General features: G+C 41.3%; 1 protein-coding gene across 4 annotated transcripts in view; it reads right to left on the bottom strand.

Moving 5' to 3' along the window:
• The window catches only part of LOC104605277 (3beta-hydroxysteroid-dehydrogenase/decarboxylase-like), a 61,384-nt gene extending 46,827 nt beyond the window's left edge, over positions 1 to 14,557 (bottom strand). The window contains exons 1-4 of one of the 4 annotated variants that reach the window (XM_010269975.3): positions 14,342 to 14,557; positions 6,343 to 6,432; positions 6,113 to 6,246; positions 5,811 to 5,981 (exon numbers count right to left, since the gene is read on the bottom strand). In XM_010269975.3, the coding sequence (XP_010268277.1) occupies positions 5,811 to 5,981; positions 6,113 to 6,246; positions 6,343 to 6,432; positions 14,342 to 14,354 (408 nt within the window). In that variant the 5' untranslated portion in view covers positions 14,355 to 14,557. Of the gene's footprint in view, positions 1 to 5,810; positions 5,982 to 6,112; positions 6,247 to 6,342; positions 6,433 to 13,594; positions 13,829 to 14,341 lie in introns of those variants that run through there. The other 3 variants (XM_010269974.3, XM_010269976.3, XM_088896244.1) reach the window with 3 other exon arrangements.
• Positions 14,558 to 18,584: the final 4,027 nt, after the last annotated feature.

The raw sequence follows: 18,584 nt of genomic DNA, 5'->3' as shown, positions 1-18,584 counted from the left end.
CTTCCCAATGGATTTTATCATCCTAGACATGACCCCAACCGAAGAACTGAACCATATCCCGACAATCTTAAGATGTTCATTTCTAGCAATGGCCAATACAAACATCAACTGTAAATCAAGAGAAATGGACATTTCATTAGGGGAGCAAAAAGTTCAGTTAAACGTTTTTAGTGCCTCTAAGTATCCAAACCTAGGGGAAGATGAGTGCAAGGTGGATATAGTGGACGATCTTTTAGATGCCCTGCCTACCCCTTGGTTAGCCCAATCTGAACCCTATCTATCGAAAGATGAAAGTGAGTCGGAGAGTTTTGATGAAGAAAGTGCATGAATGTGTCCGGTTGAAGACGCTAAACTTAGCGCTGGTTGGGAGGCAACCCAATGTAGTTTTTAGTGCAACTCGCTGATTGGTCAGTCAAGACTCTTCGAAGTGTTATTGAGGACGTCATTGTCAGGGTAGAAGGTTGTCACTTCCCAATGGATTTTATCATCCTAGACATGACCCCAACCGAAGAACTGAACCATATCCCGACAATCTTAAGATGTTCATTTCTAGCAATGGCCAATACAAACATCAACTGTAAATCAAGAGAAATGGACATTTCATTAGGGGAGCAAAAAGTTCAGTTAAACGTTTTTAGTGCCTCTAAGTATCCAAACCTAGGGGAAGATGAGTGCAAGGTGGATATAGTGGACGATCTTTTAGATGCCCTGCCTACCCCTTGGTTAGCCCAATCTGAACCCTATCTATCGAAAGATGAAAGTGAGTCGGAGAGTTTTGATGAAGAAAGTGCATGAATGTGTCCGGTTGAAGACGCTAAACTTAGCGCTGGTTGGGAGGCAACCCAATGTAGTTTTTAGTGTTTCTACTGTTAGGATTAGAGTTTTTCTTTTCTTGATTCGAGACTAGTTTGGTAGACCTTGAACCCCTCAGGAAAACCTATTAATTGTTCCCTTTGGCCCAAGTCCTTTTAGGATCAGTCTAGTCGTGCCATTGAGGATTGGCATTTAAGTTAGGGGGTGAGGAAAGAGAGAAAAAATTTTTGAAAAAAAAAATGAGAAGCTAAGCCTTTAAATATGTAGAATTAAAATTTTACTGAAAATTTTAAAATTCATTCCATTAAAAGAGATTCCTAAACAGAAAAAGTTGAGGAAACTGATAGAAGAATAATAAATTTTGTAGAAATTGGTAACAAGTGATAGGAGTCAAAATTGGTCTTATTTGAATATTGTCGAAACCGTTTAGAAATTGGAAAATACTCCCAAGTTTTCCCCTAACAGGATAAGAAGAGAAAGATTGAGAAATTAGACAAAAAAATTCTTCAAATTGTTAGAGACAGTGGACTACCCTGAATAGTGTTTCAAAAAAGAAAGAATAAAAGGTTAATGGATACCCTAGACTTAGTAACCGGGTCTCTTCACCCAAATCAAGTGTCGAGATTCGTATCAAACGGAAAAGGGTATGCCAAAGACACTTACCTAACACTTAGTAATCGGGTCTCTTCACCTAAGGCAAGTGTCAAGATTCGTGTAAAACGGTGGAAGGTAACAATAAAAATAAGTGTGCATATCAAGTTCAGGGGTAGAAATCCATTGTCAAAAATGATAAGAATACTCACTTGATTTCAAAAATTAACCTTAGCTTATCAAGACAGTCTGCAAATGGAAGGGTAAATAAGATTTTTACGCTAAGTTTCTACGATATTCAAAGTAGGACAGTTTTACCCCCTAAGCCCAATATCGATCTATACAAAAAGTTCAAGAATTCTGGAATCAGGATACTTGGCTAATTTTGTAAGGGATGATCTTGCAATGGGAATGATCTCTTTACTCGGTGTAATTTTAACGCTGCATTGCTAAGGGACTAGCAATGGTTAAGTTGGGGGGTGTGATAACTCTGTATTTTGATGCCTTAAGGGCATCATTTCAAGGGCATTTTCAGCCTTAGAATAGTCAAAGTGTGCCCTTTTCCCAATTAAATTCAATATTGTGACCTCTGAGGGTCTCTATGCAAATCTTGGAGAAAACTGGGGAGTTTCAAGGCTGAAATGCAGTTTTTGGGAAGCTGGTGTGAAGTCCAATTGAGAGATGGGGTGTTTTGTGAAAAACTGAGCACAGGAGGGCGCCTCCTATCTGCTAAACCAAAAATGACACCCCTCCTACTGTATTAGCATACTCCCCTCTCCTTAGAAAACCCTAGGGTGCCTCTCCACTCATTCTTTTCATCCTTAGAAAACCCTAGGGTGCCCAAGAAGAAAAACAACCTTTTGAAAAGAAAGGACTGTTTAAAGAAAGTAGCAGAAATCAGGTTTCAAGAGAGAAGAAGAAGAAGAAGGTGGCGGCAACTAGGGTTCAGAGAGAGATTTTCGAACATAACCTCCTCTCTTACTCCCTTAATTCTATTTCATTAAGTTAAACTTTAATAATTTAAAGAGAGGCCCCTAGTTGGGCAGAAAATTAAAAAACATAACATAAGAAAGAATAAAGCCCAGATTAAGGCCCATTACAGCAAAGAACATAAAAGATAAAAAAAAAAGATAAATAGCCTATGGGCCATTCGGCCCATCTTCTCTACAAGTACACCACATTTTGTCTTTATCATCTGTCTTTTTCTGATTTTCCCCTTTTCTCGGTGCCCTAGTGTTTCCCCTTACAGCAAGAGCAAAAGTCTCCCCCTCAGGAAGATTCATGGCAGACTTCCTACTCTCTTCAGACTAAACAAGTGCATAAACCTCTTGGACAGACGAAAGATCCTTGCTGCCCAAAATCTGAACACCGACGAAAGATTCATACACGGGATTCAAACCCAGAAAGAAAGCGAACACCCTTTGTTGTGAAACTAACATTTTATATGCTTTAGCATCCTTTTCACTTTCCCGCTCAATGTTCTAGTAATGGTCAAGTTCTTTCCAAACTGAAGTGAGAGCAGAATAATATGCCGATAGGTTCCTTTCTCCCTGCTTACATGTCGAATATTCTGCTTGTAGCTGGTAGATTCTAGCATAATGCCTCTGCTCTGAGTAAGTTGCTTGTGCCTGGTCCCATATTTCTTTTGCTGTCTCGGCCCACATAAAATTCTGTTTGACAGATGGTAACATGAATATCAAAAGCCAGGACATAATCATGCAATTTTCTTGGTCCCATTAATATACCCTGCCTTTCACCTGGCTGTGATATATAGCCGCATCTCCTTAGACCAAGCTAGGTAATTTCTACCATCCAACGAGGTGATAGTCATTGGGAAGTTCATGGAGTCATGACCACTACTCATTCCACTGTGATTCATGGCGGTTCCCAAAGTTGCAGACTCTTCACCACTACACACCCACAAGAGAAGACACAACCCTCACCCTGAGTAACTAACAATAAAAAAACCAACTTCTGCTGTGATGCTGGTCACTTGAACATTCTCACAGGAGTAACAGATCCCCCAAGGCTAACATTAGCCACAAACATCAGCAAAAAGCTGTTGTACCAGTCAGCCGAACTAGGTCACTCATGACCTACAGATTTCTTCACAAGAAAAAAGGGTTTTCTGGATCATCCGACCCATAAAGGGATTAAACCCACCTTATATCATTTGGTCAGGGCAAAGAAAAACCTTAACCTGTTCTTGGTATCAGCACCAAGAACCAAAAAAAAAAAATCGAAGTGTCCTTGATCAGTCCGGGAGAATTCTAGGTTTTCCAGTAACAAAGTAGGGAACAACAGAGAAGAAAAAAAAGAACAGCCAACCTCTTAGGAAGTTCAGCCTATCATCAACAACTTTTGGAATCACTTTAGTCGAGTTTTTAGCCCAGAACAGACGAAGGAGATGCAACCGAACAGTTCTCAAGTCCAGAACATCAGTATGCTTCCTTTGTTCTCGGTCCAAAAATTATAGAACAATCAGCCGATGTAGTTGAGGAGATTTTACAGAGCACCAACCTGCCCTGATACCATGTTTTAGCAAGTAGAAAAAGAAGCCAGCATTGTTATTTATATGTTAGGGCAATCAAGACAAAATAAAAAAAAAAGAGGAAAAGACAAAAATGCCCTTCTACGACATAAAGTACATATTTCATCATAAGTGTCTTAAAAAAGGAGGCACAAGTGAATTAGTGAAGGATCCTAAGGGAGATGGGGTCCAAATTCTAGTATCTAACTATGAGAGGTCTAGGCAAATCCCATCAAGGATGCCCAAGAGTGTCATAATACTATCCAACTCTATGTCTCTAAAAGCTCTTCTTAAACCCAAGTTCCACCCAAAGCAGAGATAGCAAAATAATTTCCCTATATTTCTAAGGAGATCTATCATTGAGCTCTTTTGGGAGGGCTTCTGCATTGATTGACCTCTGTTGACTAAACTGCTTCAGAGAAGCTACATAAGATAGCTCCATTGGAAAGCAAATTTTATGGCTCATGTAAACCTTTTTTCAGCTTTCTAGTTTTTTACCAAACACAGCTTAATGACATTCCAATTTTCTCAACTCATGTAATAAGCTACTATGTGAAAGCCCTCCCAAACGGGCACATGTACTTACTCTAAGAAATGTAAATGCCATGTTTAGAACATGTCACCTCTATCCCAAGAAAATATCTCAACTGACCAAGATATTTTATTTCAAATTGTATTCCAAAGAACTGCTTCAAACTAGCCATCTCAAGTAAGTCCTTGCCTATACAACAATGTCATCCACATAGATAATAACGATCTTGATCACCTCCTCCTTCCTCTTAACAAAGAGTGTATAATTAGACTAGGATTGAGTAAATCCCACCCTTCATAAAATTGTCCTGAACTGGTCAAACCAAGCACAAGGAGATTGTTTTTGATCTTCCGATCTGGTTCAAGTCTTACAACATTGGTATACATAGACTTATAGAATTGATTACCAAGAAACTTCTGCACCAGTAGCCAAAATGAATTCCATTTGTGTAATTATGTATCCACTACTCTTGGCCTCCATATCAAATGGTAGTTCAGAAGTGAGAGTTTTGAAAGAGAGAAACAACAATGAGAAAGTCTATTTGGTTGGTCAATTAGTCCGGATCCAACCTAGGAAAGAAATATTTATATTAAATGAATGGACAAGATTGGTCCATTTTATATTGAATATTTTCCTCTATAAATCCTATGCCAAACTTATATAAACTAGTAGTTAATATTAATACATGGTCCATTTTATTAATACACAAGCTTTCTTCCATTGTCTAGGTAATCAACAGGGTCTTTTCGATCATTGATCAAATATGATATTTCAAAATCTCTCTCAATAAAATTTATCTTCTATTGATCTGCAATTAAGCATGCAAACCTCATAAGGAATAAAGCTCTAGTAAAACAAGATTCAGATCAATGCAGTGAAACATAATAATCCTCTATCTCAGCTTTGTATTTTTTTCGAAATCAAAAATATGTTTCAAAGAATCCACAATATATTCGATGTTCTTGTTTCTAGTGAACCAATAAAGTGACCTCTTTTAGCTTCTCGAAATATGGTTACACTGGTCATATCATATGGAAAACTCGTCATCAATCTAGATGTATCATAACCACCATTTCACATTATTGGTTCAAGAACCAAAACCTCTGTTGGGGCAGGTGTACTGGGGAAGGATTGACACTAGTCTAGCTTCTGGTCCAGAAGTATGAAGAATTATTGCAAAATTCAGATGGCCAAAATCCTTTTGATCACATGAAAAAAAACAAGAATTGGGCCACTAATGCACTAGTAAGGATGATGACAATCCATGAAACATGCTAACTATTCTTTCCTTGATTTGTGAAAAACCATGTATATAAGTAAACTATTAGAATATAAATAGAAAACCTTCGTCCAGCCTAATTTTGCTCCTGTCAAGAGAAATGGTATAAGGAATTTATCTCCAGGTCCAAAAGCATTGCTTGGCCGCAGTGCACATGTTAAAAGCCCATCACAACCGTTTGAAAATAAGACCATTCCTTCTGCTTGAGCTTTTAAATCACTCAACATATCCTTAAACTGTACCGGAGTGTACAAATCACAGAATTAGCAACATCATTGATGTTTCATGAAAATTCAATTCAAACAAAAAAATACAGTTGAACAAAAACAATGAAGAAAAATTCCCTTCAGTAGAGAAAGAGACATACTCTCCAAGGCATTGGCAAGGACTCATCTCCATTATATATATCATGAACACCATCAGAAACCACATCGGCAGAACTATTGTACAGAAGTCTTTTGACCTCGCAATCACGGCAAGCACTAATTACATTTTTGGTGCCTGAATGCAAAGTGTTCGGTAATTATTGGTTCCTTTAAAGGGCTTTAGCATTAAGAAATCCTCAATAACATTATGTTTTGCATCAATGAAGTTTACCTTGAACTATGAGCGTGTACTGAATATAAAAATTATTCAAAGATGAATCAATAGCATCCATGTGAAATACAGTAGATGAACCTTGGATAGCTGCATACAAATGGAAACCATGGAACCAGTTAAAGAGAAAAGCAAAAACTTAGCCACTCTTGTATTGATATTATAAACACAAAAACAAAATACTTGCTGCAACTAAGCCTAAAAAAGTTGAAGCAAAAAATGGAAAAATAAGACTGCAGAAAACAGGTGGGCCCCATCCAACATCAACCACTAGAATAAATGGACAAACAAATGAATGAGAGGAAAAGTTCCAACAAATACCAGAGGTTGAATGATGAAAACAAGCAAACAATAGATGGTAGTAGCACACATGCATTTGCCTTTCTGTTACTTTCAATCAGTTTGAAAGTTCAGTGTGTGTCAATCAAGGAGTTCAGATCAGTTTGTGTTCAGTCGATAAGAACTTTTATCTCCAAACATTGAGAGAGAGAGAGAGAACAAATTGTAGAGAACATTGATGTGGGCCCCACAGCAGTGGTCCCACTCTGTCCGTAGGGTAGAATGTATCTAGTCACAGCTTTGGTCATTTTGCTATTCTGTTATTTCTAGTTTCAGTTTTATATTGTTTGTTATTTGTTAACAGTTATGATGTAAACACCAAGGGCAGATATGTCCTTTCATGTAACTAGCATAACATATATATATTAACTTAAAGTGGCGGCGGCAGAATATTGACATTCTGTTCTTCTCCTCAAAATCTGTGTTCTACTGCTCTTTCACCACTCTTTCTTCTTCTTCTTCTTCTTCTTCTTCTTCTTCTTCACTCTCTTCTCATCGAACCTGAAATCTCTTAGTGGTCAAGACTGAATAGCAGTCTTGAACATCTACACAAATGCAACTCAAAAAAGATGAAACTTTTTAGTAGGCTAAAGAATTTAAGGTAAACTAAGATGGTTTGGTCAGGGATTTGTGAGTGCTTTTCTCTTTTTGGCTGAAACTTGTAAGTGAACCCCCCCCCCCCTCCCAGTTGGAGTTGAGAGAAACTTTCAAGACCTCCTCCTTTGTGGAGATGTACTAGGGAAGTAGTGCTTTGGAGTTTGGACAATTTGGAAAAAAAGAAGCTTAAGAATATTTCAAGAAAAATGTCTCACTAAAGAGTAAAGAAGCACTGATTGAAAACATCTCCATCAATGCATTGGGTAAAAACTTTGCAAGCATTCATGCCTTTCTCATGTGAAAACCTTTTCAAGTATTGGAACCACATTGTCCCATCTTTTCAACAAGGAGTAGAGGGATATCCAACTGGACCACACCACCAGCAGTTAAGTTGATTTTTTGATAAATAACTTAAAATTTTATTAATAGTTCATCAAAATATCAACCTTTGGAGAGGTGCTACCCCTCACAAAGACTTAAAATCAGATTACAATTGAGCCAAGTACAAATGTTCCCTTCAATAACCAACCATGTTCAACACTTTTGCTTTCTGCAACAGTGTTTTAAAAGGTGTGCGAGGTGTACGCCTGGAGGAGGCACCCCCAAAACGCCCTGATGTTACGGTTCAACACAGGCTTAGCCTGGCCTATGCTTGGCAGGCTTACGTTAGGGACACCACCGTCATTTTCGCCTGTAAGATTTTTGGGAGAACTGATGTCATCTTCAGGCAGACCACCAAAAGCTTAATGTACTCTTTGAGGAGGGGTGGTCGACCTCCTTAGGTGCCTAACCTTGGCACTCCCAGACCTTCATCCCCTTGCGGGGCGGCCCTGGTTAATGGCTAGCATGGCTACCAGGGTTCCTCATGGGCGCACACATGCTCATGGGGACAGTGTTGGACCGGCACTGTGCTGCCGACACTCAAGAGAGGCTTGGCAGGTGGGCCTGGCTCAAGCATGACCCTTCACCTCGCCAGCCCCTTGCCCAAGCTGATAGAGCTATCCCATTGCCCCTAGCGCACAGGTGTGTTCCGACCCAAGCGGTTGCCTATCTTCATGGCACACAGGTCCCTTCACATCGGCGCATGGTGCCTTGCATTATGGTTGTCCCCCTTTAGCACGTAAGCGGCGCCTCTCATGGATCGGTCTGAGCCAGGAGAGTGCCTCGGCCATTGGACTTGAGGTCATGATCCAGTGCTACTGACTTTGGTGGAGCCATCCCATCGGGCAACCCCTAGCCTCTAAGCGCATAAAGGCTTGTCTTGGCCTACCTTGGCCCGGACACCGCACGGGTTTCTTCCGTTGTAGAACTACCCCCGTGACAGTTGGTATCAGAGCGAGCTAGCCAGTTGCAGCCGCAGTTGGTTTTCAGCAAATTAGCCCAGAGCCAGTTGAAGCGGTCATTACGACAAGCAGCATCGTGGGGTGCGGTCCCTAGGCACTTCCACATGTTTCAAGCAATCAGTGTATATCAGGCCTGGCAAGAGGCCCTTCATTGTTCGTGGCCCCATTCCAATGAACCCAAAACAGCTTCCCTTGCGGGGGCAGACGCATTGGTTGTTGTCCTCATGCGGGGGCAGACGCGTGAGCCTTGATAGGAATGTGGGTACACTGTCCGAGCAGATTGTTTATCAGGCCTAGCAAGAGGCCATTCATTGTTCGTGTTCCCATTCCAATGACCCAAAACAGCTTCCCTTGCGGGGGAAGACGCGTGAACCTTGTTAGGAATGTGGGTACACTAGCCGTTGGAGCATGGCGGCCCTACACCGGCAAAGTATCAGGTGGACATGCTCAGTTTTCAGGTGGATCACTTGCAGCAGCAGAAGCTCATCACAAGGCGAGTGCATGTTCGGCAGCTCATGGGTAAAAGTTGCCACACTCGCACAGATTGCGGTTGGGTCTCCTTGAGGCAGCAGCAGTGGGGCCCCCTCGGAGTGAAGATGTAGCCCGAGTCGACGAGGCGAAGCGTAGTTTCGAGGGCCAAGAGAGCATAAGCCATGGCTAGGTTTGAGTAACCCGAATCGGCGAGGTGAAGTCTGCAGGCCAGCATGGTGAAAGGGTACCCAGGTCATCGCCAACATGAGGAGTAGACCTATCAGCGTGTTCGGTAGCATCACTGAAAAGCTACCAAGAAGACGGTTGAGCCTTGAGGTAAGATGATACATGGGGCGGACCTCCGCGAAGCACCACACATTTCTTCGAGGGCCCTTCTTTCACAGTTCAACGGCATAGCCATTGAGCGGTTTGAGTAACCTCAACACTGGGAGGTGAAATCCAGGCAGGCCGGCATGGTGAAATGGTTCCGTCCCCATAAATGGACACCAACATAGGCAAGACCCAGGCAAGCCAGACGAACCCTGGAACTGGCAGACGAAGTGGATGGCGCGGGACACAAACGCCCATTAACGGAAGGAGTCATTGTCGAGGACGACAATGAATTGAGTGGGGGAGCCTGTTACGGACACCACCGTCATTTTCGCCTGTAAGATTTTTGGGAGAACTGATGTCATCTTTAGGCAGACCACCAAAAGCTTAACGTACTCTTTGAGGAGGGGTGGTTGACCTCCTTAGGTGCCTAACCTTGGCACTCCCAGACCTTCATCCCCTTGCGGAGCGGCCCTGGTTAATGGCTAGCATGGCTACCAGGGTTCCTCATGGGCGCACACATGCTCATGGGGACAGCGTTGGACCGGCACTGCGCTGCCAACATTCAAGGGAGGCTTGGCAGGCAGGCCTGGCTCAAGCATGACCCTTCACCTCGCCAGCCCCTTGCCCAAGCTGATATAGAGCTATCCCGTTGCCCCTAGCGCACAGGTGTGTTCTGGCCCAAGCGGTTGCCTATCTTCATGGCACACAGGTGCCTGTCATCATCGGCATACAGGAGTCCCTTCACATCGGTGCCAAGTCACCTCATCGGCGCATGGTCGCCTTGCATTATGGTTGTCCCCCTTTAGCACGTAAGCGGTGCCTCCCATGGACCGGTCTGAGCCAGGAGAGTGCCCTGACCATTGGACCGAGGTCATGATTCAGTGCTACTGACTTTGGTGGAGCCATCCCATCGGGCAACTCCTAGCCTCTAAGCGCATAAAGGCTTGTCCTAGCCTACCTTGGCCCGGACGCCGCACGGGTTTCTTACGCTGTAGAACTACCCCCGTGACACTGAGGTGTATGCTAGAGGCATTGACACCTATGAGGCATTATGCTTTTTTTCATGACGCGTCCTAGAGGCATATGCCTCATGCACACCTCATGTAAAAAAAACAGAAAAAAAAAGAAAAAAGAAAAAAAAAGAGAAAAAGAAAGAAAAATGAGATTTTTTCTTCCTCATCCCCCCTCTTCTTAAGGAGGCTCATGCTACGCTCTGAACTACGCCTCACGCCTCTAGGTAGTGGAACACCTCGCATCACACCTCTATGTTTTAAAACATTGTTCTGCACCTACATCAAGATGAATTATGATGGCTGTCGTATTCGTAATCCTGGCCAATCAGGAATTGGTGGAGTTTTTAGAGACAGTAGTGGATGCATACTCACAAACTTTTCAGGACCCATAGAGTAAGAACACTCTACAAGGGCTGAATGTCATGCAGTACTTTAAGGATTAAGGCTGGTCAAATCCCTTAGCTTTAGAAATACGTACACCATGTACACATACATTATGAGAGGCAACACAGCAGTGTTGCATGAACTCTCCTAAATGGAATGACATGTCATGTTAGACACATGTCCAAGTCCAACAGTCCACAGGTTCTTGAGGGCACTTCTACATAACATTTCTTTTTTATTTCCTAGCTTATTTGATATTAATAAAACAGCTAATCTATAAGATCAATCCAGTTTTTTGCATCAAACATCGCTTAATAACAAATACAACACTTTTGTATGTATATAATGTTAGAATTCAAAAATATGAAATATGTTAATAGTATATACTTTCCATAGACATGTCCATGAGTTCATTTTTTTTTCTCCTTTTGTCAAGTCAGTGTATTGGACATGCATTAAATTCTGACTCCCATATCCATGTCCATGCAACACTGATATACAGCTGACTGGGGAGATGTGCACACATTTTAAATGGTTGAAGAGACCTCCTAATGACCTAGCCAATGAATTAGCTAGACATGGGGGAATTTGATTTCCCTCAGACATGGGGTGCATAGAAACCAACTGTATTGGGGATTAATTTCCCTCAGATCTTGATTGTAACATGGGGGAATTTGAAAAAAGGGGATAAGCCACCACTTGCAGTGCTTGGCATACCTCTAATTTTGTAAAGATACATCCACTCTTTTTATGATCAATGAAGTTAATTATTACCAATAAAAGATGATGATTTGATCACATGCAGAGACAACCATCTAAAGAACCAATGAGATGAAGTGACTTGTTACAAGTTGAAGGGTCTAGAAAAGCTAGAGGCAGACCAAAAAGATTTAAGGGCCCATAACTTAACAATGGATATGACACTGCACAGAGCAGAATGGTGGAACCCAACCTGAAGATGAGTCAAGTTCACATTTTTCAACTCTAGCCCCAACCCAAACTTCAGCCCAACCTTTTTTTTTTATCAGCAAAAAAAAAATTCATTAATAACTGAGAAATTCGGTTACAATAGATAAAGATTGCAGAGGGACATCTAAACTGCAATCTCCAACAATTAGTTACAATTCTGCCCAGTACAATGAATATCTATTTGCCCCTTGTTTTGCTAGGGTATCCGTCATCCCATTTGCATCCCGTTTGACCCAACCAAACTGAGAGTTGAACTTCCTTGCAAGTGTGTCAATTTCTCTGAAGATAAATTTGAGCTTCCAAGTATGTGATGTTTTTTGCCCAAGAAATGACCAATAGTGAGTCTCCTATTTCTAAGTCTGTTGTTCCTATCTGCTCAGCCAATTTTAGACCTTGATGTAGGGCTGGAGATTCAGCCTGTATTGAGTCACCAAAACCTATTGGTCTTGAGTAGAGTGTCACCACCACACCCAGATGATTTCTATACACACCCCCTATGCCTGCCCTTCCTGGGTTGCCAAAAGAACTCCCATCAAAGTTCAGTTTTAGTTTGTTCAGTGCTGATAGCTTCCATTCCATACAAGTACTTTGGGTACATCTATTTGTGCTACTTCAGCCCAATTTCTTAGGATCTCATTCGTGGAGTAGTTTCTGAATATCTCCATGGTCTTCACCCAATGTGCAATTCTGATTTTTATGGCTTCAATAACTTCCTCCTTTGTTTTACTTTTTCCAGAAAAAATTCTTAGGTTTCTTTCCTCCCATATAGTCCATACTATAGCTGCTCTTACTGCCTTCCATAAGCACTTTCCTCTTTTCTTTTGTTGATACAGGAAAGAGGGGCTGAATAGACTTACCACATCCTATAGGGGAACCCATCTGCATCCAAAGAGAGAACAAACAACATTCCAAATACTAGAAGCAAAAGAGCAAGATAAAAGTAAGTGGGTTAGGGTTTCACCACATCCCAAACAAAGGAAACATACATGAGGAGAGAGACAATTGTTTGGCCTCCTTTTCTGTAGCACATCACAAGTGTTTACCTTCCTTAGGAACACTTCCCATCAGAAAGCTTGTACTTTTGGAAGGATCGGTTTACACCAGATTTCTCTCACTAGGAAGTTCACCCTCATAAGATCAATATGAGTGAGCAAACCAAAGAAAGATGCACAGGAAAATAAACCATCAAAAGTTGGGGACCAAACTCTACAATTAGCTATAGATTGGTCTAAGTAGACCCTCTCAAGTGTTGAAGTCAAAAGCACTAGAGACTCACACTCATTTTCCCTCAACCCTCTTCTGAAACCAAAATCCCAAGAGATCCCCAAATCTGAAAGCACACCAAACCTAGCAACAGGCTTCCCATCAGAAAGCTTGTACTTTTGGAAGGATCGGTTTACACCAGATTTCTCTCACTAGGAAGTTCACCCCCATAAGATCAATATGAGTGAGCAAACCAAAGAAAGATGCACAAGAAAATAAACCATCAAAAGTTGGGGGCCAAACTCTACAATTAGCTATAGATTGGTCTAAGTAGACCCTCTCAAGTGTTGAAGTCAAAAGCACTAGAGACTCACACTCATTTTCCCTCAACCCTCTTCTGAAACCAAAATCCCAAGAGATCCCCAAATCTGAAAGCACACCAAACCTAGCAACAGGTTTGCCTTTATGATTTGATAAGGAGTAGAGGTCTGGGAATTTGACCATAAGAGGCACATCCCCAACCCAAAGGTCTTCCCAGAATAAAACTTTGTTGCCACAACCAACATCAAACCTGATAAATTGAAGAAAGGTTGGATATACCTCAAAGATTGCCTTCCAGGGAGAAAATGGAGCTGCATTGGGGGCTAGTTTTGCATCCCAGCTGTTATCTGCTTCACCATGAATGCTTTTAATGACCCTATGCCACAACCTTTCTTCTTCACAAGGGAATCTCCACAGCCATTTCCCTAGAAGGGTTTTGTTTTTCTTTAATGGGTTCCCTATACCTAATCCACCCTGCTCCTTAGGGTAACAAACTTGCTCCCACTTCACTAAATGATCTTTTCATCACCTAGTTCCCACAATAAGTCCCTCATAATCTTCTCAAACTTGCTCCAACCTGATTTTCCCGGTTGGGTTTGGGCTAACCCAGCCCAAGTTGCAGCCTTACAATATATATGTGTCAAACATAATAACATGTTCCGCACACATTCTTTATTAAATAGTTACGCACAATATGCCGATTGCTTTACAAAAGATGGCACATTGAGAATTCAATGTGATCTTGATATTTCAAAGATTACAGATATATAATTCTAACACACAATCAAAAAGTAAAAGTACTTCATAATGCAATTAAGGATTCAAAAAACGCTTGTCTCATTTCTTCTTTGCCGCTAAAAACTCATCGTATTTGATACTACATGAAAAAGAAAACTGAAAAGACATAATATGAAAGCCGGATTTCTTGCTAAAATAAACAATTTCTGAAACGGAAGTAGATAATGGATATTGGAAACATCTAAAAGAAGTGACAAATGGAATGATTCGTAACGATCATAATTTTACCAGAAACCAACATAAAGCATACTTTGGATCTTCCAGAATTCACTCAAACACAATCTTTTGAACTTCTCGACCATAACAATCCAAACAGAATAAAAACAAAAAGAAAAAGGATGATCATCTCTTCAAACAAATCTTCTTCTCATCAAACATCATATAACAGACATTTAGACCACATACAATAACCGAGTACTAAGCAACCATAAGCAATATCACCTCAATCCAAGCAACTATAATGATGGTATGTTTATTTATAATGATAATAATTATTATTATAATATATTAATAATTCATATTATCATTATTTATTTAAATAATTCTATTAAATAATAATAACATGCTTATCAATAATGATAATAATTGATGTAACCGTTTTTGGTCACGTACCATTTTTTGTGATGTATAAATTTTTTGGCTAAGTACCTCGTTGTTTGACCCGGTGGTGACGTGCCTTGGTGATGAGCTACTTGGTGGCGAACTCCCTAGGGGAGAACTACTTGGTGACGAACTGCTTGGTGGCGAACTACCTAGTGGCGAGCTCCCTGGTGGAGGGCTACTTGGTGACGAACTGCCGGGTGGCGAACTGCCTAGTGGTGCTCCCTGGTGGCGAACTGCCTGGGGGCGAAGTGCCTGGTGGCGAACTGCCTAGTTGTGCTCCCTGGTGGCGAACTGCCTGATGGCGAACTTCCCGGTGGCGAGCTGCCTGGTGGCGAACTGCCTGGTAGTGCTCCCTGGTGGCGAACTGCCTGATGGCGAACTGCCTGGTGGCGAACTGCCTGATGGCGAACTGCCTGGTGGCGAACTGCCTGATGGCGAACTGCCTAGTAGTGCTCCCTGGTGGCGAACTGCTTGGTGGCGAGCTGCCTGGTGGCGAACTGCCTGGTAGTGCTCCCTGGGGGCGAACTGCCTGGTAGTGCTCCCTGGTGGCGAACTGCCTGGTGGCGAACTGCCTGATGGCGAATTGCCTAGTGAAGAACTCGTCACTTGACTTGCTCCTAGGCGGTCTGCAACTCAGAGGATGGTGGAGCTCCCTGGTGCAGCGCAACCCGACTACCCTCCGCGTGAGGTGATTTTCTCCCCTTTGTAGACGGCGGGAGCTGAGGGACTTGCGAGAACTGAATCAGAGGACCCGGGGGTATTTTCCCGGCGGGGACTCTCCGATGCCTAAGTTAGCATTCTGATTAGAGAGGGCTTGGAGAGAAATGAGAGAGCTAGAGAGCGGGGGTTACCATCCTTTTTTTTCTCCCCTTTGTCTTTGGGGGTCGGAGTCCTTATATAGTGGTGCCCTCGCGGGTTAGGTGGGTGAAAAGCCTTCAAATGGTAAGACGTCATATCCCGTCAGAACCGGGGTACGGTGATGAACTCCTTGAGGCTGTCAGGCTGGCGCTTGTGCCAGGCGGCCAGGTCGGCGCCTGGGCCAGGTTGTCAGGTCGGCGCCTATGTCAGTCGGCGGTCGGTGTCCGGGCCAGGTTGCCAGGCCGGCACCTGTGTCTGTCGGCGGGTCGGTGTCCGGGCCAGGTTGCCAGGTCGGCGCCTGTGTCCGAGCCAGGTTGTCAGGTCGGCGCTTGTGTCAGTCGGCGGGTCGGTGTCCGGGCCAGGTTGCCAGGTCGGCGGGTCGGTGTCCGGGCCAGGTTGCTAGGCCGGCGCCTGTGTCCGTGTCTGGTTGTCAGGTCGGCACCTGTGTCCGGGTCAGGTTGTCAGGTCGGCACCTGTGTCCGGGTCAGGTTGTCAGGTCGGCGCCTGTGTCCGGGTCAGGTTGTTAGGTCGGCGCCTGTGTCCGGGCCAGATTGCCAGGTCAGCGCCTGTGTCCGGGCTAGGTTGCCAGGTCGGTGCCTGTGGTAGGCTGATCCGGCCAGGTCGCGCAGGCCACGTGCAGGCCGCCTGTGGGCCGCGTGCAGGTCGCGCCAGGCTAGCCAGACCGGTGCCCGGGGGGGACACTAACTTGGTAAGTTGTTGCCTGGGTGCTTGCCTAGTTGTCACGAGGTGCCACGTGTCGCAATTTCACTGGAGAGCCAAATCTGCCCTCATCAATAATAATAATAATTTATTTTATATTATTTATTAACAATCATAAATCAGTATAGTTATAAATATTATTATTACATAATAAATATTATTTCTCTATTTAAATAAATAACAATGTTAGTAATAATATTTATTTCATAGTAGTAGTAGTAGTAGTAGTATATTATTATTATTATTATTACTAATAATAAATATATTACTATTAAATAATAATATCATTCTAATTTAAATAAATAATAATATTTAGTATTAATATTTATATAGTAATAAGAATATTTCATAATATATTTATTATTAATAATTAAAATACTTTTATTTATTATTACTTAATAATAATAAATAAATATTTTTTTAATTAAATAATAAATAATTATTTATTTTAAAAATATAATATTTGTTTATTAATAGAATACTGTTTTTATTTAATATTCTCTTAATTATTTATAACATTATCAAACAATATATTTCTAAGAGTAAAATAGTAAACTTCACAATTTTAGATGTTGGAGAATTGCTCCAACTCAAATGATCTTATCTTTTAAGAACTTCTAAAAAACAAAAAATCATTTCTACTTCTTTTTAGATTTTAGAACAGAATAATATCTTTTTAACTTTTCAGATTTATCAAATGCCACCTAAATCTTAGAAGTGAAGCCAAATATAAATATGCATCCTTGGGATAGATTCATTTGAGAAGAAACCACCATCATCATCAAACCCTAGATGCTGCCATGATCCCTTGTCCCACTTCATCACCCTCTTCAATACTTTTTTGCTGACATAATGTTAAACTTTAATTTAATTTATATGGTGATTGTTGTTTGCATGCAGCTAGCCGCAGGCCCACAAGACACAACTTGCTTAGGACATTTAATGATTGGATCGGGTCTTAATCGAGCCTGACTCAGACCAGACCCAACCCATTGACAGCAACACCACCCATTGGGTAACGACAAGATGTGATTCTCTGTTTCATTTCTTTGATTTTCTTTTATCTTTACTTTTATTTCACAACTTGGTTCAGATGCTTTCCACGGCATCCAGGGTTTTTAAATGTCAATAGCTTTTCATATTAAGCTTAAAGCGATGTACAAAAGGTCAATGTTCTAATTCCCTTGATTATAATATTATTGAAGGAATTTTTAAATTTTGATCATGGGCCGGTCCCTTGACGAAGACAGCATCAAGGCTCAAAAGTTGAATGAAATTTTGTAAGAACTCGAACTTATTAACTCACTTTCCAATGCCATTATTAGGATTTCTGCTTTTTGAGACCGATGGCAACTTTAGAATCTGATTCAATAATATAAGATATCTCTATAGATCCCAGATTCCCAGTACTACATTGTATTCATTTTACTAACAAAAAATAAAATAATAATCATAGTTTTTAAAATTAGATTGGACCGGACCAGATGGTCAGACCGGAAAAACCAGGAAGCAGAGATGATTGGTTCAAGTTTTCTCCAACACCGGATTTTTGTTAAAAAAATATTGATTTGGTCAGCAAACTGTTGATCCTGGCAGTTGATTCATTCAAACTGTTCAATGGTTTTGACTGTTTTTTATTCTTTAAAAAAAATTTAAATTTTTTAATTGTTTTGTTAGAGTGGGTCATTCGTTCAATTCGAACAGTCGAACCGTTCAACGTAGAAACCGGACTCCTGACCGGTTTATTAACTGAATCAGTTTTAAAAACGTTGATGATGATGATCATAATAATAATAATAACTCCAAATTCTGTAATCTACATTTTCCAAAGGAATTGAAATCAGAAGCTAGGAAACAAAGCTTTCAGAGGGTGTTTCAGTGAAATAAGACAGACAAATAAAGTTGAGAGAAAGTTCCTTAAACCAAAAATAGCCTTAATAAATAGTACTGTGGATGGCAGTTTTAACGCTTTTCTTTGATGAGGTATATCAGTTTTTGACACTATTAAGGCATAGGAAAATCTGGACCAATGAAAAAGTAATATGGTATAATCATGTAAATTGACGCATAGAAATGTCATAATATTGTTATTTGGTGATTCCAACTGAATTTAGGGCCTTTTTGGATTGATCTTTCACTGAAAGCTGCTTTGGAGAAGCCACTAAAAGAAATGATAAGCCTAGGGACTGGTTGTGATAAAAAGAACGAATGCTTTGGGTTCCATTTGAGATTGCTTACAGTCATGCTCAGCTTTAGATGGTTTTTGGTGATGGATGTTTTCATGTAGATA

Source organism: Nelumbo nucifera, chromosome 1 (genome assembly GCF_055504915.1).
Source record: "Nelumbo nucifera cultivar China Antique chromosome 1, China Antique-T2T, whole genome shotgun sequence".
Classification (NCBI taxonomy): domain Eukaryota; kingdom Viridiplantae; phylum Streptophyta; class Magnoliopsida; order Proteales; family Nelumbonaceae; genus Nelumbo; species Nelumbo nucifera.
Note: the sequence above shows the minus strand (reverse complement) of the source record. Positions and strands in the feature narration are given on the sequence as shown.